This window comes from Schistocerca americana, chromosome X, assembly GCF_021461395.2.
Source record: "Schistocerca americana isolate TAMUIC-IGC-003095 chromosome X, iqSchAmer2.1, whole genome shotgun sequence".
NCBI lineage: Eukaryota > Metazoa > Arthropoda > Insecta > Orthoptera > Acrididae > Schistocerca > Schistocerca americana.
The window spans coordinates 743,752,761-743,778,789 of NC_060130.1; the positions used below are offsets into that span (position 1 = coordinate 743,752,761).

Below are 26,029 nucleotides of genomic sequence, written 5' to 3' on the forward strand. Positions count from 1 at the left end.
CTTCTTGGTTTATAAACTTATTTGTCGATTTATACATTTGGCGGATTTAAAGGCTGTTTGTGTACAGAAAAGCTTTGAGGTATGTGTTTTCAAGTGTGTGTATTTCACTTGAAAATGGCTTCTGATGTTGAAAATCACCAGTTGTGATGCCTCAGTTACTTTTAATTTTTGACTTCGCTTACTCATCTGTAGAGGCATCCGTCCAGAATATTTTGGCTGAGAAAACACAACAGAGAACGGTTCCAAATTAGGTTGCCAGAGGTTTTGGAGTGTGCAGTGATGTTCTAGCAGCACATGTGAAAATTGCGAGAATGACTGGTAGTAATTGGATGTGGATTAAGTGACTTCTCTGCTGAAACATAGTTTGAACATTTAATTATGTATGAGAGCAAGGATTGTGGGCACAAACGGTATGAAATTTCTTTGCAGTAAGTGAACCAGTCACTTAAAAGAAGGGCAGCAGCATAAATGAATCCACTAGAAAAGTGAGCCAGTATGAAACTTCGTTCCACAATAACAATTTTCCTACTGGCAACATACTGAAACATAAATACTACATGTGGAATTTAAGAAAACAATTCTGCTGATTTTTTTTTTTATCTCTCACATTTGGCTCTGTCTTACCTCTTATTGCTTCCAAAAGACAGAGATACCTCTTGTAGAGGCATAATTTTAAGTTGCTACATCTGGTGACCTCATATTCCTAGTAGGTAGCTGACAGTGTTTGATCAACAACAAATGGCTGTGAATTTCTTGTATGTGTTCTTAAGTTAGAAATCTTAAAATCATTGAACACATTTTTCACAAAGAAAGTCTCACTTTATCTACATGTATTTTTCTGCAGATGGACCAGCCCTTCAGAATATTTTGGCTGAGAAAACGCAGCAGAGAACAGTCCCAAATGTATTTATAAGAGGAATGCATGTTGGAGGGTGCAGCGATGTTCTAACTGCATACAGAACTGGGGCTTTGAGAGAGATGCTTGATGGCACCTATGAAAAGTGCGAATATGACTTGGTGGTAATTGGAGGTGGATCAGGTGGCATCGCTGCAGCCAAGGTTTGTCAAAACTCATTTATCTTAATGCATTTTATCAGTACATTTATTTCAGACTTTTTATACAACATTAAACAATTGAAAAAGTTTTTGTGTTGAGATCTTTGTGTTATAGCAAGAAAATCTTATGAATGTGTAATAAATTTTTTTCGCCAGCTCTAATACCTTGCACACTCTCGGTGTCAGTGTGCGTGTGCATGCGCACGCACCACGCGTCCTCAAGGGTTGGGGTAAAAGTCATTGCTGAACAACATGCATACATCAAAATAGCCATTCTCCAAGGGGGAAATATGAGAGGATTTTTCACAGTGAATTGGTAGAAGCCCTTGGGGAATAATGCCCTCCAATGCTGTACAGTAGCATCGTGGGTAGGAATGTTTCAGCAAGTATATGTGGCAATGGTGATCAGCAGTGCTCGGCTTGACCTGTGAGGGTGCGGACTGACATGGCATGTGCAGTCATTGAACAGCTCCTGGAAAAAGGCATATGACGAATGCTACTGGAGTTAGAGGGGCAAGATGCATTGAGAAACAAATCATCCACAGGGTATTGCAGGCAAAGCTGCAACTGCACAAAATCGCATCTCGGTGGGCACTGCGTGAACTGATGGACATTCAGTGGTGGATGTAATATGCTCTGACCATCTAGTATGCCGGTAATAGGATAGCAGCCACTTCCTGTCATAAAAAGTTTCCATGTGTAAATTTTGGATCAAGGTGTACGAACCAGGACTCAAATGCCATTCCGTGGAAAGGCCAGATGCTGGATGACTAAGGCGGCAGAAATTCTGTCATAATACTACCCTGTGAAATTGATGGTGATTATTGTGTCTGATGTCAGGGGTGTTATTGTATGCCAATTCATTCTATATGGCAGAACAGTAAGTGCAGACTGCTTCAGGGACTATCTGATGTGACAGTATGACTTGGCATTCAGGAGGAACATCCGGATAGTGGGCAGTGCACTCCTGTTGCACGACAACAAAAAACCACATAAGGCAGAGTGTGTATGGTGGCAACTGCGCTGCTGGGGATGAGAAGAATTGGAGCACCAGCCATACTAGTCTAACCTTTTGATCAATGACTTCGATCTCATACGAAAGTTAGAGCAGCCTATAAGTACTAACAAGGGAACCTCCCCATCGCACCCCCCTCAGATTTAGTTATAAGTTGGCACAGTGGATAGGCCTTGAAAAACTGAACACAGATCAGTTGAGAAAACAGGAAGAAGTTGTGTGGAACTGTGAAAAAATAAGCAAAATGTACAAACTGAGTAGTTCAAGGGAAGATAGGCAACATTAAGGACGATAGGAACGCAGGAGCGCCGTGGTCTCGTGGTAACGTGAGCAACTGCGGAACGAAAGGTCCTAGGTTCAAATCTTCTATCGAGTGAAAAGTTTTTTATTTTCAGTTTATGTGACAAACTCTTATGTTTTCATCACTTTTTTGGGAGTGATTATCACATCCACAAGAAAACCTAAATCGGGCAAGGTAGAAGAATCTTTTTACCCATTCGCCAAGTGTTCAAGTTAGGTGGGTCGACAATATATTCCTGTCGTGTGACGCACATGCTGTCACCAGTGTCGTATAGAATATATCAGATGTGTTTTCCTGTGGAGGAATCGGTTGACCTATGACCTTGCGACAAATGTTTTCTGTTCCCATTGGAGAGGCACGTCCTTTCGTCTACTAATCGCACGGTTTTGCGATGCGATCGCAAAACACAGACACTAAACTTATTACTGTGAACAGAGATGTCAATGAACGAACGGACAGATAATAACTATGCAAAAATAAAGAAAGTAAAATTTTCAGTCGAGGGATGACTTGAACCAAGGACCTCTTGTTTTCCAGCTGCTCACGCTACCACGGGACCACGGCGCTCCTAATCTCTCATAGTCCATTATGGTGCTTATGTGGGCCATTGACTACTCAGTTTGTATATTTTGTTTATTTTTTCACAGTTCCACATAACTTCTTCCTGTTTTCTCAATTGATCTGTGTTCAGTTTATCAAGGCCTATCCACTGTGCCAACTTATAACTAAATCTGAGGGGGGGTGCGATGGGGAGGTTCCCTTGTAAGCAGTTTGTGACCCTATCACTCTTGTAAATACGTAGCATCTAGTTTTGTTTTTATGGTATGCTATCTCACCATTTCCTCCTAAATAACCACACACAATTTATTTGTGTAAATAAATTGCTTTTATTTCCAAAAGTAGGAGATTCAGTGACATTAGATAAAACCAAACTTAAACATTAATGAATGAGAGTGTCTGCAACATGACAAAGATAACAACACAATATATGTCTCTGTGTTCACATGCTACTTTTGTGCCCAAGTACACAAAGATGTATCACTGCCATGCAGGCTGCCACTTGACGAAAGCAGTCTTCTTGACATGGTAATATGTGTGTATGGCAGTGGCTCTTGATGATAGTATAAGAGGCATTCGAATGAATCCTTGGTCACTAGTGTAAAGTAATGGTAATGATTTTGTAAACTTAAAAATGTAGTTACACACTGTAGACATACTCAAAAAAAGTCTCCAAAACTGTAGGCACATTTATCCCATTGCGACACTAGCCAGTCGATTTCATCCTTGAAGAAGCTAGTAGGCTACTGTCTGATCCAGGCCTGTACCCAGTCACACACTTCGACGTCCATTGTGAATCGATGTCCACGAATAGCTTGTTTTAGAGGTCCAAACACATGAGTCACACAGTGAAAGGTCAGGACTGTACGGTAGATGTTCCAGCAGTTTCCCACTGAAACTGCTGCAATGTCGTTTTCACCACATTGGCCATGTGTGGGTGGGAATTATCATGCAAGAGGATAATGCCACAACACTTAAACGACTCAATCTGTACTCACCATACACAGCCTTCATCTGTCAATACGTTTCACGGCCTCCAACTCCCTCTGACACCAAAAATCGTATCACTCCTCATTGTTCCTGCTTACTCTCCTGCATGTTCGGTAGTGGACAAATACTTGTGTATTACAAATGTAATGTATTGCGAATACATAGAAAGAAGGATCCTTTATTGTATGATTATATGATAGCGGAACAAACACTGGTAGCAGTTACTTCTGTAAAATATCTGGGAGTATGCGTACGGAACGATTTGAAGTGGAATGATCATATAAAACTAATTGTTGGTAAGGCGGGTACCAGGTTGAGATTCATTGGGAGAGTGCTTAGAAAATGTAGTCCATCAACAAAGGAGGTGGCTTACAAAACACTCGTTCGACCTATACTTGAGTATTGCTCATCAGTGTGGGATCCGTACCAGGTCGGGTTGACGGAGGAGATAGAGAAGATCCAAAGAAGAGCGGCGCGTTTCGTCACTGGGTTATTTGGTAACCGTGATAGCGTTACGGAGATGTTTAATAAACTCAAGTGGCAGACTCTGCAAGAGAGGCGCTCTGCATCGCGGTGTAGCTTGCTCGCCAGGTTTCGAGAGGGTGCGTTTCTGGATGAGTTATCGAATATATTGCTTCCCCCTACTTATACTTCCCGAGGAGATCACGAATGTAAAATTAGAGAGATTAGAGCGCGCACGGAGGCTTTCAGACAGTCGTTCTTCCCGCGAACCATACGCGACTGGAACAGGAAAGGGAGGTAATGACAGTGGCACGTAAAGTGCCCTCCGCCACACACCGTTGGGTGGCTTGCGGAGTATCAATGTAGATGTAGATGTAGACCACCTTTCCTTCAGTGTGAAACCACACTGGCGCTATGCAACATCAAATGGTGCGCACGTGTCCATCTCTCTACCAATAGATGGTGCCACCATACCCGCGGGTACGTGGTACCACCTTATGTGTAAGGCAAAGGTAGACACACTGACCAGGTTTCATTTGAATGAACCTCATATATAGATACTGCATTTTTATTCCAGATACTCTGATCATCTGAGTAACTGCACAGTGCTTACACTTTGCAGAATATCGGCCGAAACCCTTATGATATCAGTATACCTCTAGAGTGTCTTTTCGCTGTTGCAGTTCACGTAGTGGTGATGTTATATTGAACTGATTGTGGTTTTGACTATTGGCATCTTATCATCATTACTTTGTGTGCAACTGCTTTGTCAGCAATTCCGCTGTGGCTCCTAAATCTCAAATTTTGTCAGAAATACTCAATGGATGTTGTGGCATGACTGCCACGCAATGTGGAGTTGTGGCCTCGGGTGATTTTGGCCAGCAGCAGTCAGTTTCATCTGGTAGGTCTCACAATGTCATGACAATTGTTGCGGGCAGTTTGACTGTTACGCAGACTCTGTCTGTAGCCCACAGTAATTCGGTGGGTGCTCTATCATCGTATACTGCCAATGCCATCCGTACTTGTTGGTAGTGTTGCTGACAAACATGTAGCAACAAATTTTCACACGCTACAGAGCTGCCTACTGGCGGCTGCAATGTTGTTGTTTGTTGGTGCATACTGCATATTGTCAAGGTGAAGTACTCATGGTCATTAATCACCTTTTGCTGCTGGAGTATGTTCTCCATTACTGCAGATAATGTTTGCCATTGGAAAGGCTTAAATGGAGGTGCTCATAATGGCTCCACTAGAGAATCCTTTGTTACACTTGGCTGCCACATTGGAAGATTTATCTGAGCTTACAGATTCGTTAAGTCTGGACAAAAGTATCCAGTGTACTGTGATGTGTGGGTGTTAACAAGAGATATTGCAAGCTCCAAAGCCTTTGTCATTCTGAAGTTTGTTAATTTCATCAGTGACCTCATGAAACCGCTTACTGTTTTGCCCATTTTCCGCACGTGTCTTGAACTGCTTGCCACCTATGCCGAAAGATATGAACGTTTTTAAGTGGGATCACCAAGTATGTCACCTTGTAATTTCCACATGAATAATTGTATGTAGTTCTGGTATATACAGAAGTTACTTTTATAAATGAAAGTAGAACACACAGTGATATTAGATAACTTAAACCCTCAAGCCTGAGAACTTCTATAATGCAGCAAAGATAACACAAAACATATTGAGAGAGTTCACATGTACATCTCCTACTCTTCCTATGTGCAAGTACACAAAAACATATCACTGCCACAGGTAATTCATACATTCTTTGGATATAAGGAACAAGGAGTATGTCTATCTATTTATTTATCATAGTATTGGCAAATCCTACCAACATATAGATGTACATAATTATGAGTGAGAACAGGAAATTCTGCTAGTGCCTTGCAACTGGTGTGATGCACATAGGTGTAAGGTTCTGACATGATGGAGCTCCGGCTCACTTTGCACATTTCTCACAAACAATGCAATCATTCCCTAAAAAAGATAGGAATTAAAGATTTCTTTTTTTTACTTTTTGAGGACACTGCCAATCTTGCATCTGTTTTTGAGCTGATTATGAGACCATTTGCCATTTCAGCTGAAAGTGTCCCTTGCGTTAAAACTGTCCACGAGTTCTATTTGGTTTTTTTTTCTTACTCGGGAAGAGTTTCCTTGTCCTGATAATGAGGTTACAAATATGAAATCAATGTTTTGGTCAACATATGTGTGTGAAAAGCTTTTTCCGATTATGAAACTAAATAACTCACGATTATGAGGCAACCTGAGTGATGAGAGTCTGTGAAATTGTTTGCATCTGCCAACAGTTAGTACCAGATAAAAAATTTTATTAAGTCTTCAGCATGCCAAAAATAATTAATTAATACAGAAAATTTGTTTTTCTTGTGACATATGTTGCTGAGAAATGTGAAATAGGAAACATGAAACAAAGCTGCTTGCAAGCCATGAAGTGTTCCTTACATAAGTGCACTTTCATCTAAATGTAGCACGTTTGCAGTTTCCCGTCCTCCACTTCCCCCTCCCCCTCCACTGGTCAGAGAGTGTTGAATGGTAGTGGAGCTAGTGTGCAGCCAGGTAACAGAGCTCCACAAGCTTGCAAAAGCACAGCACAAGTGCAGAATTCTTGGGAGTCCCTAATTTAAAAAAATATATAGTTGCAAAATTTCTCTTGACATGTCATCTGTTACCCAGTAGTTTAGTTCAGTAACACTGTGTTGAGGATGCTGCGTGCACAAACAGATCCACAGATGCCAAAACCAGTAATTCACATTTTAAATGGTATGTAGTCTTGCTAGACAGTAAATCATTTTTAATAACACAATTTACCATAAAGTCTGGCGCAGTAAGATCTGTGATTTAATTTGAAAGGAGCACAGGTATTTCAAATATTTAATAAGTGTCAAGAGTGCCCGTGCTGAATTCTCCAAGCCTATATAATTTCCATTAATTTATTGTAGAATTTAAAAATGGTTGTGTGGACCCATATGATATCTTTTTAATTTACAATAATCAAAACTATATTAAAAAAAAGTATTGTTACAGTGACCACTGAAGATGGTGTAAAATAAAACAAAATGTGTCTGGTCATTATAAGACTTTTATTACAGTTGCTAAAGACAGCAATTGAGCTATATAGCTTGTACAATAACTCATTTATTGAAACTGGCCCCAATTGTTTTATGCCACATGTTGTACAAGACACAGCTTGCTCTTTACCTTTAGGAGATATTGAAGTAATTAATGTCATGTGATTTGGGCTAAAGACGTATTAGCTACACAACTCTGTACTTTGTCCTGAATAAGGAGACATAGTCAGGAATAGTAGTGTAAGTTGTACTAAAAGAAAGTGTGATATTACCATTTTAGCCACACTAATATAAAGATGAAACACATTGGATACCCTAAGTCATTTTAAATGGTTCTGGGTATTGAAACAAAATTTATAATCAATGATACTGCACAGAGGGGCAGTACTGATAACCCTTATCTTTTGTGACTGCTTGAAATACAATCGAATCAAATAAGACTGATTCTTTCAAGCAATATTTGCTGTCATTCTTTGCATGAATTGTATGTGTAGATTTTGTAGGAATCCCTTAGCAGTGCAAACTATTGCTATTCTGTAAATCAAAAGCAGAAATTTAATATCTCACTGTCTTTATATTTTTGTTCTCAGTTGGGTTAAGCTTATGTGAATTAGGGGTTTGTTTTGTTGATCGTTATATATATATATATATATATATATATATATATATATATAAAAAAATAGAGGGAAACATTTCACGCCGATCACCTGCCGCCCTACCTAAAACCTCTTTCCTCATTACCTTAGCCAGCTTCATCCTGACCCACAACTTCTTCACTTTTGAAGGCCAGACATACCAACAATTAAAGGGAACAGCCATGGGTACCAGGATGGCCCCCTCGTATGCCAACCTATTCATGGGTCGCTTAGAGGAAGCCTTCCTGGTTACCCAGGCCTGCCAACCCGAAGTTTGGTACAGATTTATTGATGACATTTTCGTGATCTGGACTCACAGTGAAGAAGAACTCCAGAATTTCCTCTCCAACCTCAACTCCTTTGGTTCCATCAGATTCACCTGGTCCTACTCCAAATCCCATGCCACTTTCCTTGACGTTGACCTCCACCTGTCCAATGGCCAGCTTCACACGTCCGTCCACATTAAACCCACCAACAAGCAACAGTACCTCCATATGACAGCTGCCACCCATTCCACATCAAACGGTCCCTTCCCTACAGCCTAGGTCTTCGTGGCAAACGAATCTGCTCCAGTCCGGAATCCTTGAACCATTACACCAACAACCTGAAAACAGCTTTTGCATCCCGTAACTACCCTCCCGACCTGGTACAGAAGCAAATAACCAGAGCCACATCCTCATCTCCTCAAACCCGGAACCTTCCACAGAAGAACCCCAAAAGTGCCCCACTTGTGACAGGATACTTTCCGGGACTGGATCAGATTCTGAATGTGGCTCTCCAGCAGGGATACGACTTCCTCAAATCCTGCCCTGAAATGAGATCCATCCTTCATGAAATCCTCCCCACTCCACCAAGAGTGTCTTTCCGCCGTCCACCTAACCTTCGCAACCTCTTAGTTCATCCCTATGAAATCCCCAAACCACCTTCCCTACCCTCTGGCTCCTACCCCTGTAACCGCCCCCGGTGTAAAACCTGTCCCATGCACCCTCCCACCACCACCTATTCCAGTCCTGTAACCCGGAAGGTGTACACGATCAAAGGCAGAGCCACGTGTGAAAGCACCCACGTGATTTACCAACTGACCTGCCTACACTGTGAAGCGTTCTATGTGGGAATGACCAGCAACAAACTGTCCATTCGCATGAATGGACACAGGCAGACAGTGTTTGTTGGTAATGAGGATCACCCTGTGGCTAAACATGCCTTGGTGCACGGCCAGCACATCTTGGCACAGTGTTACACCGTCCGGGTTATCTGGATACTTCCCACTAACACCAACCTGTCAGAACTCCGGAGATGGGAACTTGCCCTTCAGCATATCCTTTCTTCTCGCTATCCGCCAGGCCTCAATCTCCGCTAATTTCTAATTTCAATTTGCCGCCGCTCATACCTCACCTGTCTTTCAACTTCATCTTTGCCTCTGTACATCCGCCCCGACTGACATCTCTGCCCAAAAAATGCCCAAACTCTTTGCCTTTACAAATGTCTGCTTGTGTCTGTGTATGTGTGGATGGATATGTGTGTGTGTGCGAGTGTATACCTGTCCTTTTTTCCCCCTAAGGTAAGTCTTTCCGCTCCCGGGATTGGAATGACTCCTTACCCTCTCCCTTAAAACCCATATCCTTTTGTCTTTCCTTCTCCTTCCCTCTTTCCTGACGAGGCAACCATTGGTTGCGAAAGCTAGAATTTTGTGTGTATGTTTGTGTTTGTTTGTGTGTCTATCGACCTGCCAGCGCTTTTGTTTGGTAAGTTTCATCATCTTTCTTTTTTTATATATATATATATATATATATATATATATATATATATATATATATATATATATATATATGAGCAGTCACAAGTGTTCAGTTAATAACATATGTATTAAAAAAATTATCTATCGTTCAAAATCAAAGGTTTCCTCAAAATATGAAGTCACAAAAAGGCTGGGTATCAAATGAAAGTATCTCACACAGGAGAAATCTGTCTGTTTCTTACACAGAAGGTACTGGAGAAGCTTCAGAACTATTTAATCTTTCAAGGAGACCACATGTGAACCAGATTTTTGTAATGTTATTACTTATGGAATTCATAACTCAAATGAGTTCATAACTCAAATATCAGTCTTCCAGAAAAGTTTTATATGACTCGCAGAAATTATTCAGAAAATTATCTTGATGTTTTCTGAGTGCATTTAACTTACTAAATACAGAACAGATTTTTTGATGGGCCACATGGCTCTGGTAGAGTGTTACCCTGGCATGTGAGTGGCCCTGCTTCAATTCTCAACCAATGGAAAGTTTTAAACAAAAGTACATGTTCTATGAGCATTTCCATGAAGTGTAAAATACGTGAAGATGACAAAAATTAATTATTAATTTTTTTTATTTACAAAATCTTTATTCGTATTCTTTTATAAATGATCATTAATTAAGGTTTTATATTTGCAATGAAAATTGGAATATTGTGAACGGTATGTGATTAGAAAGAAGAGTACATGCATTTCTTATAAAACATGACAATTAGGTGTATGACAATTGGCATATATTTGAAGAATCTTTTACTTAAATCATGTAGGTACTCGAACTTAACTGAAGGGGGGGGGGGGGGGGGGGAGACCGAAACGAGTCTCAAACTGGTGATCCAGCGATTACCGGTCTCATGTGCTCAGGTTTTTTTTTTTTACATTTCACAGAAATGGTCATAGAACATGCACCTTTGATTAATAATTTGCATTGGCTAGGAATGGAATCCAGGTAGCTCATGTGTCAGGCGAGTATTCTACCACAGTGCCATGTGGCCCATCAAGAAATCAATCTGCCTTTAATGAATTAAAGGCACTCGAAATACTTAAGTCAATTTTCTTGATTTTTTTTTTTTTTTTTTTTTTTTTTTTCTTTTTTTGGGTGGGGGGGTGGGGGGGATTGGTGTTTGGGTTCTGAACTTCACTTTCCATAAATACAGTAGGACCTTGATAATCAAGGAGGCTTGGGGATCTGTCAATGCTGGATTATGAAATTTTCTGGATCATCAAGGCCATTTTTAAAAACCTGCTTTAAGAAAAATAGTTTTAACATACAAAAACAAGTAACTGTTATTTATGGAACACAACAGGAGAGATTACAATGCAGAAATTATTACTTCTTTGTAAGAGCAAAATTTAATTAAGTCGAATACTGGACTGAACTATTAAATCAGTTTAGTGCTCATAGTTTTAGAAAAGTTCAGTTTAAGTAAATGATTTATGTAGCCAGCTACAAAATAAAATAAGAATCATTGATTTGAAAAGATCAATGAGCTTATTAATAAAAACTATTACCAAGAATTTGGTGCAGTGTAATTGGAATCAGTGTCTCTAGGAGTAGCACACATATCTGACATTGTCAAGGGCATGAAATATATCTGGTTGGTAGCTAAGACTGATGATTTAACAGAAATTTTGTTCTGAGCCCTCTGGAACATTGCAGAATGCTAACTTGTTTTTTAGATTGAGCTATTTTCTGACTAAAATTATTTTTTGTGATGTGCAGATTCATAACTACAGAAGTGTTGTGTTGTTGGTCACTGTCAGCAAATTACACAAAAATGCTTTAGGCTTCTGAAGCCTCGGCCCAAGAGATGGGAACTGTGGGTGTTGGTACTTCGTCACTCCAGTTTCTGGTGCCATTTGTGGGTTGAAAACACTTTGTAATACCTCATCATCAGTCCGCTCTTCTTTGATAGCTAAATCTTTCAATTTTGATTCACTTACCAACTTCTGCTGAAACTGCACTCACTTCATTAGTGGATGCTGAATTCAGCCCTCGTACAATTTCGGAGCGATTGCTTATCAATTTGTTATTTACATCGTTTTCCATCTCGGCTGTTTCGACCAATTATGCCAAAGTTTCCACCTGGCCTAACAATGCAACTTCTTATCTTGGTATGAATGTAATTGCTCAGTGAGGCAGAAACTTTTTACAGACCAGGCACCGCTCCGAATAGTTCCAATGTTTGTTGAAGGTGTCTGACTGTACTACCAACACCACTAAGCTAAAATTACAGGAAAATTTAAGATGTGTGCCAGACTATCAGGTATGCTGCATTTTCAAAAGCTGAATTATTGCAGTCTTACTGCATACAAAATTACAAAAATTCAATTGTTGTGTGGTCTGCTTGTTAGTATTAAACTTCACAGAGAGGGTGTGGTGGTGGTGGTGGTGGTGGTGGTGGTTGTGGTGGTACATCATGAATGGAAAGCTGGGTTAACACGTAACACTAGGTGCTTTTTTCGCAATCGAGGTGGGTTTTTAGTTTTTTAATATATTAACCAATGATTGCTGATGCGCTGCAATGTTGAAGGTTCTTGAATGGAAATCCATTATGTGCAATTTATCTGGTAGGTGGTGGGTACAGAATATTATAAATTGTAAACATATTATTGGTAGTGTGTTTTACAATCTTCATCTCTTAGGTAAAAGTAGTTGTATGGAATGAAATAACTTCATCCACTTACGTTTAGAAACAAATAAAATCAGAAAGACTGAAAAGTTCTCGTTACTGGTTGTGATTTGATGTTAATGTAATCAAACTGTGCAGATGACTATCCAGTGGCTACCAGAAGAATGGTTGTTGAAATAATAAAATACAGTACATCCTAGGTCAGTGAAAATAGGCAACTCCTGTGCATTTCTAAATCACACAAAACTTTAGAGCATTGTGGTGCAGTGGTAAGACACAGTGGGTTTCCTAAATCACTTTAGGCAAATGCAGGGATGGTCCCTTTTACAAAAGGACACAATCAGTTTTCTTCCCTATCCTTCCTTAATCTGTCTTTGTGTTCAGTCTCTAATGACCCCAAGATTGTTCAACCCTAATTCTCCATTTTTCAAAGAAAATTGAAACATGTCTAGTTTAACCATTTGTGAGTTAAGTATATTAACTGCATATCCTTTACTAATAAAAGTGATAATACACTCAAATTCAGAGTAATTTCATATACAAACTGTTTTTGTCACAAAAATTTTACTACTAGACAACCTGTGATTCCACGTGTTTAGTTGCAAAATAAAATGACAGTTTTCTTCACACAAATACTATCTGTCCTATCTATATCACAAAAAACACGAAAAAACACCTCTAAACCCCTGCAGTATCTTGAAAGAGAATGTGAACCTTGCTTTTTTTAAAGGTTACATAGTGAAGACACAGAATGTTTAGGAAGACATGGGTGAGAGAGTAATGAGGAGATGACTCAGTGAAATGTTTGTATGAAAGTTGATATTTGCTTAAAATATTTTTCATAGTAAGAGCTCCTCTGACTCTTGATTGTGAATTACCTATTCTTTGGCTTGATACATTCCCACTGATTGAAATTTTATATCTGTAATAAGTGATTTCATTGCTCCATATTATGTACCACAATTTTAGAATGTTTTGTGTCAACAGGAGGCTGCAGCGCTTGGACGGAAAGTAGCAGTATGTGATTTTGTTAAACCTTCACCCATGGGAACAACATGGGGTCTTGGAGGTACATGTGTTAATGTGGGTTGTATCCCCAAAAAACTTATGCATAGAGCAGCCCTTCTTGGACATGACATAAAAGAAGGCCCAGCATTTGGTTGGAGAGTGTCTACAGACAGTGAGTTGGTTATTTTATACCATTTTTCTTCATTTGAAATACATGTTGCATGGAGCATTCTGGAGGTGGCCATTATCCTGTAATGGATATCAAGTGGGTGGTGGTGGTGGTGGTGGTGGTGGTGGTGGTGGTTTTTTTATTTTTATTTAATTGTAGTAAGGAAATTGAGATCTGAACTGTTGTCTATCAATTGCTACATAACTAGTGTCATGCTGTTGATTCTCTCTGTAATAAAGGGGAGTTTAATGGTGATAGCGAGAGGAGGCAATGGTAGAGGTGTGAAGCAGACATTTTTTGTGCCAATGGGGAAAGGGGAGGTGTCAGCATCACAAAAAATGTGTATTAGATCGTAAAGAAAATGTTTGATAAGGTGCATAAAGTATTGAGTCAAGCATTGCTTCACATTTCAGTGTGCTGATAATTTCACAGTGCAACACCTGTTGAAACTGAAGCATTTAGTTAACAAAATCAATTGATACATTTTCACAGATTACACATTTTACCCCAAAACCACATACAATCTTTCTCAATGTGTTCCTTCAGCTCACCAGTGGTCAGATTCATGCTTAAGTATATGTTAATTCTATGAAGGAACAATAGTACTCCCTGCTAGTAGCCATACTTATTCTGAAAAAATCTTCCTCTCCAGCAAACTTGTCATTTGTGATAAACATGCCCGAGTGCTTAGTCACTTCAGCACACAGTCAGCTTTGCCACTGAAATTATCCAAGCATCATGTTTCACAAGCATATTTCCTGTGCTTTCTAAGACACCTCCAGAACTTCTGGTTAATTGCAGAAGGTGTAAAAAGTTTTGTCGCAGAAATGCATTTTGGCCCGTAGTGTATCAACCAAGTTCTGCGCTGCCTCCCATAGAAAACTTGCCGTAAAAATTGTTCTGCCACTACATACACAATCTGCTTATCAGTAAACTGCATTGTCTCAGAAGCTCCTGTTTAATTACCTCTGCCTTATTTGTCACATGTCAAAGAAACAAGATTTCATCTTGGTGCATTGTCAGCTCATATGGAAACTTGTTCCGCAGACTCTGTAATCAGAGAAGTGCCAGTAAGATCTGGCTCATTCTCATACCACAGTGTGAGTGTGTGGCTAGCTAGTTGTGTGCTAGTAATCCCTTTTAGAGAGAAAGTAAAGGACTAAAGCTACTGATGGTAATCGGCTCTCACCAAGTCAAATTTTATAACCCACTGTAATAATGTGGATGTTTATGCATCTTGTTGGCTCTCACCAATTTTTTTTTTTTTAATTTACAAAGAATCCTTTATTGATGGAAAAACTGCAATGAAAGTAAGCATCCAAATACATGTACCTTGCATATAATTTTCTATAGCAGATTAGAGTAAGCAAATAATGCTTTCAAATGAAGTTCCCACTATATTTAATATGTATTTCATGTTTAAATTATTTACATATTATACACAAGAAACTAGTTCATTCATGATAGTACTTTTTCCATTTAAAAGAAGTTACATTATCGGTACTGAGTACTAATGATTCAAAGACTTGCCTTTGGATTGAACTGTGTAAGCTTATCAGTGTGGAATTAATGTCCTTCATTCTGGGAAAAAAGTTCCTCCAACAGTTAAACTGACCCTAACATAAACATAATTGTGGATGCAGCTTTGTGAAGTCAATGAAATTTGGACCAAGGAAAATCATTATTGGAACCTGTAATAATGTTGTTACACTTATTGTGCAACTGTTTGTTTCTGTATAGCTCTTAGTTCTAACTGCAGTTGTTTCCATGCCAACGACAAAGGGAAGTGAATATATATTTAACATTACATGTATTTTGTGAAAGCCGTGGAAATGGCATCTTGAAATATGACTAGATTGTTTTAACGTTTCTGTACCTTTCATAACATAGATCTGCTCATATTGTTAAAGATGATGACTGGGAGCAAATAATGCTCTGGACATAAGCACATTTTGCTGTTTAGAATATACACTAAGAATAAAATCTTTGTAGCAAGTTAAAATAATGTGCTGAAGAGCATCCACAATCTGATTTCCATTTGATATACAGTTTCAACTTGTCTCACAAATGTTAAGAAAATGTTTTTATTTAAAACTGGTCTACTCCACAAAAGGAGATGACTGTTGTTCGAAATTGAAATATTTTTAACTGTGGCACCAGATTCAAAATATCAAGTGTTCCATAGTATCAGTGGTACAGGCCACACATGAAAGCCATTGATTTTTCAGTTTTGTTACCATTAATGTCCGTTGATAAATCTCTCTCTTTAAAATTCAGAGATACCTTTCAGATCATTCCTTGGCTAGGACAGTGTATTTAACAGTAATATGGTAAATCTTCATAACAGCTTTGCAGGCATTTCTGAAAGGCTTTTTCTGGAAACGTTTCAGTCCATATCTACAAATAAATCTTGTTTCAGGAGCTACTGTACTCATTGCTTCTCCCACACTGACACTCGTTTCATATAAATTCTGTTGATGGGGAATGTAGTGTGCTGCAAAGATTTCTTGTGGAATATCTCTTGCTAAAAAAAAAACAACAATGTCTTATCTATTCACAGTAGTCGCTCTGTCCCTAGAAAAGAGGGCTTTTAGTTGTAGACCCCACATATTCCATACTATTACACAGAAAGAATATCTGCCCCTGTTTACAAAACTCTTTGCATTTCTTTTGATAAGCTCGGGTACCTTTGGTTGTGTATGGCTCGCACCAGTGACACACACACACACACACACTCTCTCTCTCTCTCTCTCTCTCTCTCTCTCTCTCTCTCTCTCTGCAGCACCCCACACATAACACACTTTTAACGGTGTATTTGCTCTCTTCTTATTGTAACAGTTTTACTTATAGATCTTTTTTATTTTATGTGACTCTGTGAAATTATTGCATATTGTTTTATTTACATGTGATTGGAAACAGTCTGAAAAAGGTTGTAGGTGTGTTGCAGGGTAGGTTGTGCTGAGAAATAATTGTTGAGGTAAAAATTTCATATGTTGCGCTGTTTTTGAACTCGATTAGCATTGAAGGTAGTGAATCAGGTTGTTGCATATGCACTTTAAAGTGGCTTGCCAGGTACAGCTAGTGTCAGTTGGTCTCACAGTGTAGATGTCAGTGCACGAGAAAGCTCAGCCTTCAGCTCAGGTTTGATCCTTACTATCATCTGATGTCCAAGTTTTGAATCACTCTCTTGTTTGTTTTTTAGGAAACCAAAGAAAGAACAAATTTGGCAACATCATTTCTGGTGGGCCACTTGAATTTTTGTATGTAACGGTGTGATAGCTTAACTTCAGTGCTAATTAACTCTGAAATGATGCAAAGTATAGAATTTTTTTCTTAACAATTATTTCTCAGCACAACGTACCCTGTAACACCCTTACAAGCTTTTACTGTTTGTGACCACCCACTATTCATTACAACACTTACTTGTAACTGTTTCAAATGCCAGGGTGCTTCTCACTTGAATAAACAAATAAGAACAAATCTTTGTAGTTATGTGGTAGCCCCATAGCAGCATTTGAGGCTCTTAAATTTCTCTGAAATAAGTAGGGTTTGTGTCCCCACAACACCATTTTTTATGTTTTATTGTTTGTTGATGTGTTGCAAGCATAACATGAAATAGCAAAGGTATGCTGAACATAAAACATTTTGCCACTGACAGATTTATGACAAACAATCATTTACTGCCAAGATGTTTCAGAATATGCTGTTAATGAGAGCATGTTGCTTTCAGTGCACATGAAGGGGCAGCCAGGTGCAATGTTCAGCTCACTGTACCCAGAAGTGGCACAAGCGGTGGCATACTACGTGGGTAAATGGCTGGCTTTAAGGGTTGTGCTCAGGAAAGGTGTCAACACCTCAGCAAAACAGCCTGTATTAGGTGACACCTGTGTGAAACATCGATTTTTGAACACTGTCCACCTCAAGAATGACCAATTTCTGTGGAAGCTGTTACAGAGACCTTCTCTTAGGATCAGACTGTATAGGCTTGCCTTTGCTAAAGTGAAGTGAATGATATCAGATGGGACAGAGATACTTAATTTGTGGTCATCTCGGTACAGATCAGTATGTGCAGATCCTGAAAATATTATGGTGCCAAGTGTGAGGATCCTCCATCCCAGTGGAGTAATCCAGTTCCAGAACTACTACTCACTGGTTCACACAAGTCGAATCATTCGGCAATGATTTTCATGTCAGGCTGCCATCGACCCGATTGGCTGGCGTTTTAGAGCACTGGACTTAACTCCAATTGAAAATTTGTTGGCGCAAATGAAGCACCACGAGAACTTAAGAGTGGCCACATGCACACCTGACCAACTGTGGGACCTAGTGTTGGATACATGGGAGAGTCTTGTGGATGATATGATGTATTTCCAGAGGCTGGCCACCTCTGTGCCTCATTGGATGAGATAGATAATTGATGCCAATGGTGTGTGGACCTCATCCCTGATGTGAAACTTCCCTTGTCTCACATTACTCCACTCCGTATTACACATTTGATATAATTGTACATTTGTTAACTGGAAATCCACATTAAGTCATTGCCTTTTATATTTTATTCATTGATTTTCTGCTGCTTAACACTTAATGACTGTAAATTTTACACAAAGTGCAAGCAAGTCATTTGGAATCAAAATAGAAATTATGCCTAATATAAGAAAGTCAGAGAAAACACTTAATATCAACTAATATAGAAACAGGTAAACCCTAAAATAATAATATTCTCTTCCTTTCTGCATCTGCAACATTTTCTGCATTTGTTATGTAAAAGAAGTGCCAGCATGGCATACAAAAGCTCGTTCAAGTTAACATTCTTCTGTAGTCCAAGGATAGCATTCCAATCACTGTTCCCATTTCTCTCTGTTAATGTTCAGAATATGCATTCAGTATATCCTCCTTCAGACTGCACATTTGAAGCATTGGCCTCAACTGAACATGTATCAGACTGTGAATGACTGAAAGATTGTTTTCTGTGTTTGTCTTGTTCCATTTCTTTGAATTGTTTCAAATGTTCCCTGCATGGAGACGATGTTAGCGACTTAAGTGATTCAGAACATGCTGATTTTACTATATCAGGTGGCTCATGATGTGGATTGTATGGCTGGATACCATTTGGACTCACATTTACTCTGTTGTTTCAGTCTTGTATGTCAAACTCTTGGTGTATTACAAAGGCATTCTCTCTAAGTATATGCCTGTTACATGGTAAGAGTCCCATTTTCCAGAGGCTGTTCATAGCATTTTCCATTGTTGTTGCTCTCAAGTAGGCTGTAATCAATGAAGAGGCTACTATTTAACCTGGGTTATTTGCCAACCAACTTCCTATTTCTTGGGGATAGTGCATTTTAAACAGTCCCATGTGTTCCATGCAAGAGGCCGCATTTTATGCGTGAAGTGGTGTGATAAACACATGATATGGACACAGTTTTCTCTTGTTACGTCTAAGACGCAGGTTGATATTATGCCCATCAGCTATTAGCACAACAGCATCACCACCAGGTGGCTTCACAAACTCCATAGAAATTTTAAACTACGTACAAGTAAACCTACCCAAGAGATACACTGTGAATTTGATCACTTTTGAATATGTTTTAGTTGTAAGGTACCTCTTATTTGCATGTAAGAGTGCATTTTACTTTATTTCCAGTTTTGTTATTTCACATAAGTCAAGTGAATGTATCAGTGTGCACAGAGTAAGGAGCGAGTGGTAGGTTCCCACACTGGCTAGCAGAGGCAATTGGCAATCTGGCACTTTCAGAGCCAGTGGATGAGGTGCTGATGCAGAACCTGCTCATGATATCAGCAAAGAGATTTATAGGGAAAGTACATTTATTCTGGCACAAATCAAGTAGTTATTAATGAATATTTGTTAACAAAACTTGTCTTTTACTACTTAGACATTAGGAGGGGTCTAAGGTTCATAAATACCGTATTTCAGTAATTTTACGAAGCCAGGAAACATTGATATTAATAAGTAAATGAATAACTTTGGCATAGCCAAAGATGTAGGATCTTATACCGACTATACTGACTGTACCCTTAAGTTACAGACTGTGCGCAGTAGGATGCCTTTCAATCTAGTCATGCAGTAGACCATACTGTCGTACTGTTAATAGTTAGCTTATAATCGGTGTGAAAAACTTAATTTTACCATGTTTCTTAAATACATGCATCATAATGGCATCCCATGTACAAATTATTTGCTCCCCTGCCCCCCCCCCCCCCCCAAAAAAAAAAAAAAAAAAAAAAAAAAAAAAAACCCCTTCATTCCAGTTCATTACGTAAAACATGTTGCACTTTCAGAATACGACAGTGCTACAATGTCTCTGCAAGGGAACATAAAACTAAGAGAATATCTCCACATAACTGTTGGGAAGAATTCGTATGCAGCGGCTCACTAAGTCAATTCAAGGATGGACTGCCTTAATTATCGCAAAACTCGGGTGGGAAAGCATGGCCAGTTATACTGTATGCCACTTATACCACCACCCAAGGACCAAGTGAGGTGGTGCAGTGGTTAGCACACTGGACTCGCATTCGGGAGGACGATGGTTCAATCCCGCGTATGGCCATCCTGATTTAGGTTTTCCGTGATTTCCCTAAATCGCTCCAGGCAAATGCCGGGATGGTTCCTTTGAAAGGGCACGGCAGACTTTGTTCCCCGTCCTTCCCTAATCCAATGAGACTGATGACCTCGCTGTCTGGTCTCCTCCCACAAACAACCCAACCCCCCCTCCCCCTACCCCCCCACACCACCACCACCACCACCTCCTAAGGACTCACCAGCTAAACGGAGACATTTCTGGAGGTGGGGGGATTCTTGTATAGTGTAGAGCAAACTAAGACTCGTTACTTTATATACACCCATTCAGACATTTATGGGGTGAAACACCACCTTAAAAAAGTTTAGTTTAATATTTCTGAATGGATATTGTTGAACCAGTAACAGACATTTTTAAAAAATTCAAGTAAAAGTTCTGTTGTTTTAATGTTTGTTACAGTGGTGCACCCAAAGTTGCCATAAAAGTCTTCCCTCTTTTTTTCCCCCGAAATCCTCTCCCTTTCCCTATTTCGTTTCTTGTTTTGACATTTGACTAGTAGCAAAACATATAGCATGATTAATACCAAAATCAGTCATATATGATGAAGTATTTCAAAGATGAATTTGTCAGAAATAAGCTAAAAATCTCTATCACTATATGAACATGTGATGAGTGTGCTTCAGTGCCAGTTGTCATTTAATGTTGTTTAATAAGTCTCTCCCATGTGAATAGATTCTAAATGCATATTCTGCGTATATTGTTCTATATACATATTTTCTTCTAATTTTATGAAATATAAAATATCTTGTGTTGTTTTCTTTTGCATGCAGTGTAATATATATTTTTATGCAGCCTTTTCAGATTTAATTATGTCATTTATTTGTGTGAAGTGCATCTTTGGAATACCACTTCATTATTTATGATTGAACTTGGGATTAATGATGCTATACGTCTTGCTATTTGAGAAACGTTGAAATGAAAACAAAGTAGTGGGTGGAGGGTGAGATTTTGAAAAAAAAAAGAAAATACTTTTTGGAAATATGTGGTAAGGTCTTATGGGACCAAACTGCAGAGATCATTGGTGCCTAAGCCTACACATTACTTAATGTAATTAAACTAACTTACGCTATGGACAAAAAACACAAACACACACACACACACACACACACACTCTCTCTCTCTCTCTCTCTCTCTCTCTCTCTCTCTCTCTCTCTCTCTTTTAAAGTTACTCGCTCTCATCAGTCCATACATGTAGGCTAATCTCAGGAACTGTTGTAGGGATTTCGATCCAGTTTTGACTAATACATACTTTGAAAAAGATGCTATTTTCACCTAGTGAATTGTTGGTTTAGTGATACAGCAGGTGGCTGGGAACCAAAATGTTATGGGATCAAATCCCACGTATATCACTTTTTTTCACTTTGCCGTTTAACTTGGCATTCATCTCTGTGATGTGGGGATAAAATACAATGACAATTTCAAGCTACCAATTTCCAGTCCCTCAGATCAGCAGTCGCAATTCACACACTTAATTTACTGCAAATTCTTCGAACAACAGGCACTGTGTTACGGAACTTTGAAGTATCTGTGATGTGAGACTTACAATTTGAAATAATCAAATATGTTTAAACAATAGTTTCCTTTGCATCATTAGACAAAAATGTAGTATTCTATTTTTTTATACTTCATGTAAAATGTTTTCCAATAAACTACTTCAGCAACTTTGCTTCATTTACACACAGTACATTCTTTCAGCAGTGCAGATGATGACTCAGCTTTCTGCCTCCCTTGAACTGAACCTGGAGGTGGACACAATTCTTTGTGTGGGAGGGTGAAGAAGTCCGCCATTAAGACGTCATAATAAAGAATTAAGACAATGAGTCTCAACAATGCATCAAAGTGCGTACTAAGCATCACGAGAGGAGTGCTGTAACATGAGCTAAACATGTACATCTTGCATGGTTGTTCTTATTTTTTCTTTTATTGGTGCCATCTTGGCCAACCTCCTAATACATATTGAATCACTCACACCCACATATGCCCACGATTCACATTCAGTATATACATTGGTTGTAAGCTTATTACTTACATTATGATATGCTCCCATCATTGTCATGAGATGTCATTCCAAATGCAAATTCAATATGGAACTCTTAACATTTATACCTCCAAACAACTTTCCTGCCATGCGCCGCTTACATCGTGTAAGTTATATGAAAGTGATGATGGTATTCACTGAAATTTATTCGTAACTCTGCACAATGGCATGCAGACAAAATATGCTATACCACGCAACTCGTCTGGCCATACATACTTAGGGCTACCCATACAAAGCCAGGTCAGGTCACTATTATAGCTATATTTAGTCATTTGAACCAGTATGAAATCCCAACATGTAGGGAACCACTTGATCTGTATCATTGCAAACTAAAATAAGTAATGTTTCTAGTTAAAATAAGTAACTGGCCCATGTGCCAGTGACTTTTGAAATATCACGTGCATCCCAAGCAGGAAGATTGAGTTTTGTCTCCAGTATGAATTTTGTAGCATTGTGCTGAGCAAACCCATAGTACCTCGTTAGTGGTGTGTTGCCCACAAATTATCATTTACATGTGCAACTGTTAGGAACTCGATATTTCCAGGTTGATCATTACTTCCGTAAAGTTGTAGACACCAACAGAACCCCTGCTCCCATGAGCTCACAACTCTCCTGTGAGCATGTGATTGTTGAATGCTAGACTCTTGTCTTTAGCTGTACCGTTTCCCTTTTCATGTTGCAGATTTAATCTCATGATGTTGTGTATATTGCCCCAGCCAGAAATGACTGGGTACAGACGTGGTGAATCTGGGAACTCTGAGCAGAGAACAGATAAACATTACCAGTGCACTGGAACCACAGAATCTGGGTACTCTTCAGCAACCATTATTAGCAGTGGTGGTGGAACACTGTGTGTCACAGGGAGTGGGCATCTTGGCTTGATTGTCCAGTTCACAAGGAAGATATAAATCTCTTTAAAAAAATCTCAACCTCTAGGTGGGCTGGTTGCTGGGGACTGAATGGCCCCATCAGTCTCTAAGAAATTCGGACAGATATGACCCTAAATCATTGCCCTCCCTAGGAACATCTTGGGGTAAATGTAGGGCTTCACAATGACAGGATCCATATTCGCCACATTACTTAGTGGGCAGCAGAACTGATGGGTACTACTCTCTGGAAACAAAGCCTCTGTTTTTTGTTGAACACCTCAAGGATAAGTTTGGAGACGTGACAGCGCTGTCCAAAATGCGCAATGGGATGGTTTTGATTCAGGCGGCATCCCCAAACCAATCCCGGGTGTTGCACGCCTGTGACAAGCTGGGTGATATTCCTGTTTCGTTCACTCCCCATAAAAGCCTCAATGTGGTCCGGGGAATTAGTTTTCATCGCGACCTCCTGCTGCAGTCAAATGATGAGCTTCGTGCCAATTTAGAATGGTTTCATCCAGCACGTTTACAGGGGACCCAAAGACAATAGGGTTGCTACCAGTGCCTTCATCTTGGCCTTTGAGGGTGATTCATTACCTGAAAAGGTCAAGGTGATGGTGTACCGATGTGATGTCAAACCCTATGTCCCTCCCCCAATGCAGTGCTTTTTAAGTGCTGGAAATTCGGGCAAATGTCGTCCCGGTGCAATTCCAGCACCACATGTAGAGACTGCAGACGTTCACTGCATCCGAATACTCCATGTGCGCCTCCTCCCACCTGTGTGAACTGTGGAAAGCATCACTCCCCTGCTTGCTGGACTGCCCCATACTCCAAAAGGAGCGGAAAATTATGGAGTAAAAGACCTTGGAAAGGCTGCTTACCGCAAGGCTAAACTCAAATATGAAAGACTGAACACTGTTCCCATGCTATCTTCTTATGCTGCTGCCACAATAGCGTCGCCATTGATGAAGCCATTACGCTCGTCATCTAAGGTTACTCCAGTGGGCCCCCAGGGCTGCCCATCTTCCTCCCCCCTCCAGTTGGCTGGGGGCAAGTCTTTTTCTGTTGTTCCCAAAGCTTCTACTTTGGGAGCACTGCCGCCCCCCCCCCCCCCAAAAAAAAATATCTGGGACATTGCTCCTCCTCCTCCCCCCCCCCCCCCCCCCCAGCCAGAGAAGCAGCAGCCTCCTCCGGCTCCAGAAGGGGTCCCTTGGGACTCTACTTTCCATGGTCTCCTCTCCCCCACTGGACCATTGGACACCAGCAAGTGGGTGAAAGTCACCGGCTGCTGGCTGAAGGGCTTCAAGGGCTTCCTCTGTCACCCCTCCCAGCAAGCCCCTAAGGAGCGGCAAGATGGAAAAACTTCAAAGAAGTAGTCCTATAAGAAAATAAAGCATCCAGTGTCCTCCGCAGCAGCACTCCCCCATGGCTCTGCATCCAAAAATGAGGTGGAGATTCTGGTGTCCCCTGTGGACCTAGATCTCACTGACACCTCGGATGCAATGTTACTAGATGCCAACACTTAACAAGTGGCGACAGGTGATGCTGAGGCCTAATTTGCCTCCTTGGTCACTCCATGCCTCCCCAGTGGACTGCGGCATTTTTTTTTTCCATCTGGCTGAGTTATGTCAACTTTTAAGCAGTACACTTGCTTCCTGTATTGTCCTTCAGGAGACCGCCCTTCATCGCTATCGGGGGTACCACAAAAACCATCCTGACTGGGACAGGCCGTCAGGTTGAGTATGCATCTTCGTCCTTACCTCTGTCTGTAGTGAACCTGTGCCCCGTCAAACACCTTTAGAAGTTGTGGCAGTCAGGGTGAGGACAATGCAGGAAATTACCGTCTGCAACATCTACCTCCCTCCAGATGGTGACGCACAGCCCCATGTTTTGCTTGCACTCATTTTGCAACTCCCCCCACCTTTTCTCCTTTTGGGTGATTTTAATGCCCATAACCCTTTGTGGGATGGAGCCAAGGTTCCTGGCTGTGGCAAAGATGTTGAGGACCTGCTAACTCACCCTGACCTTTGCCTTGTAAATACAGGTGGCCCCACACATTTCAGTGTGGCCCTTGACGCATATTCGGCCATTGATCTCTCAGTTTGCAGTCCTGGCCTTCTCCCATCTATCCACTGGAGAGCATATGATGACTTGTGTGGTAGTGACCACTTTCCACTCTTCCTGTCCCTACCCCAGTGTCCCTCATCTCGACACTTGCCCAGGTGGGTTCTTCCCAAGGCTGACTGGGACACCGTCAGATCCACTACCAACATTGAGTATCCGCTGAATGCCACCATCGATGAAGTGATCCATATCATCACTAATACCATTGTTGCCACAGCTGAATCGGTAATCCCTTGTTCCTCCAGTTTGCTCTGGCGGAAGTCAGTGCCTTGGTGGTCGCCGGCAATCACTGCAGCAATTAGAGACTGTAGATGGGCCCTCCTACATCATAAGCATCACCCCTCCCTGGAGAACCTTATTGCCTTCAAACAGCTCTGTACCCAGGTTCGCCTCCTAATCAAATGAAGGAAGTAGTAGTGTTCCCAACACTCCGTCTCCACCATTGGAACACGAACTACTTCTCCCAGGTTTGGACCAAGCTCCACTGACTTTACAGCTGTCAGAACTCAGCAGGTGTACCTGGAATTTCCAAAAATGGAGCTGTATCTGCCGATCCAGACGTAATTCCAGAACATCTTGCTGAACATTATGCTCGCATCTCTGCGAATTACCACCCCCACCTTTCGTCTCCTCAAACAGAGGGTGGAGTGACAAACACCTCGCTTTTACTCCACACCACCCTGAGCCTTATAATGCTCCCTTC

At 40.4% G+C, this 26,029-nt stretch overlaps 1 protein-coding gene across 1 annotated transcript in view; it reads left to right on the forward strand.

The window, feature by feature from the left end:
• LOC124556491 (thioredoxin reductase 1, cytoplasmic-like) overlaps positions 1–26,029 on the forward strand; it is a 99,201-nt gene that overhangs the window by 30,721 nt on the left and 42,451 nt on the right. The window contains exons 3-4 of the mRNA XM_047130448.1: positions 845–1,059; positions 13,510–13,702. Coding sequence (XP_046986404.1) covers positions 845–1,059; positions 13,510–13,702 — 408 coding nt within the window. The remainder of the gene's footprint in view (positions 1–844; positions 1,060–13,509; positions 13,703–26,029) is intronic.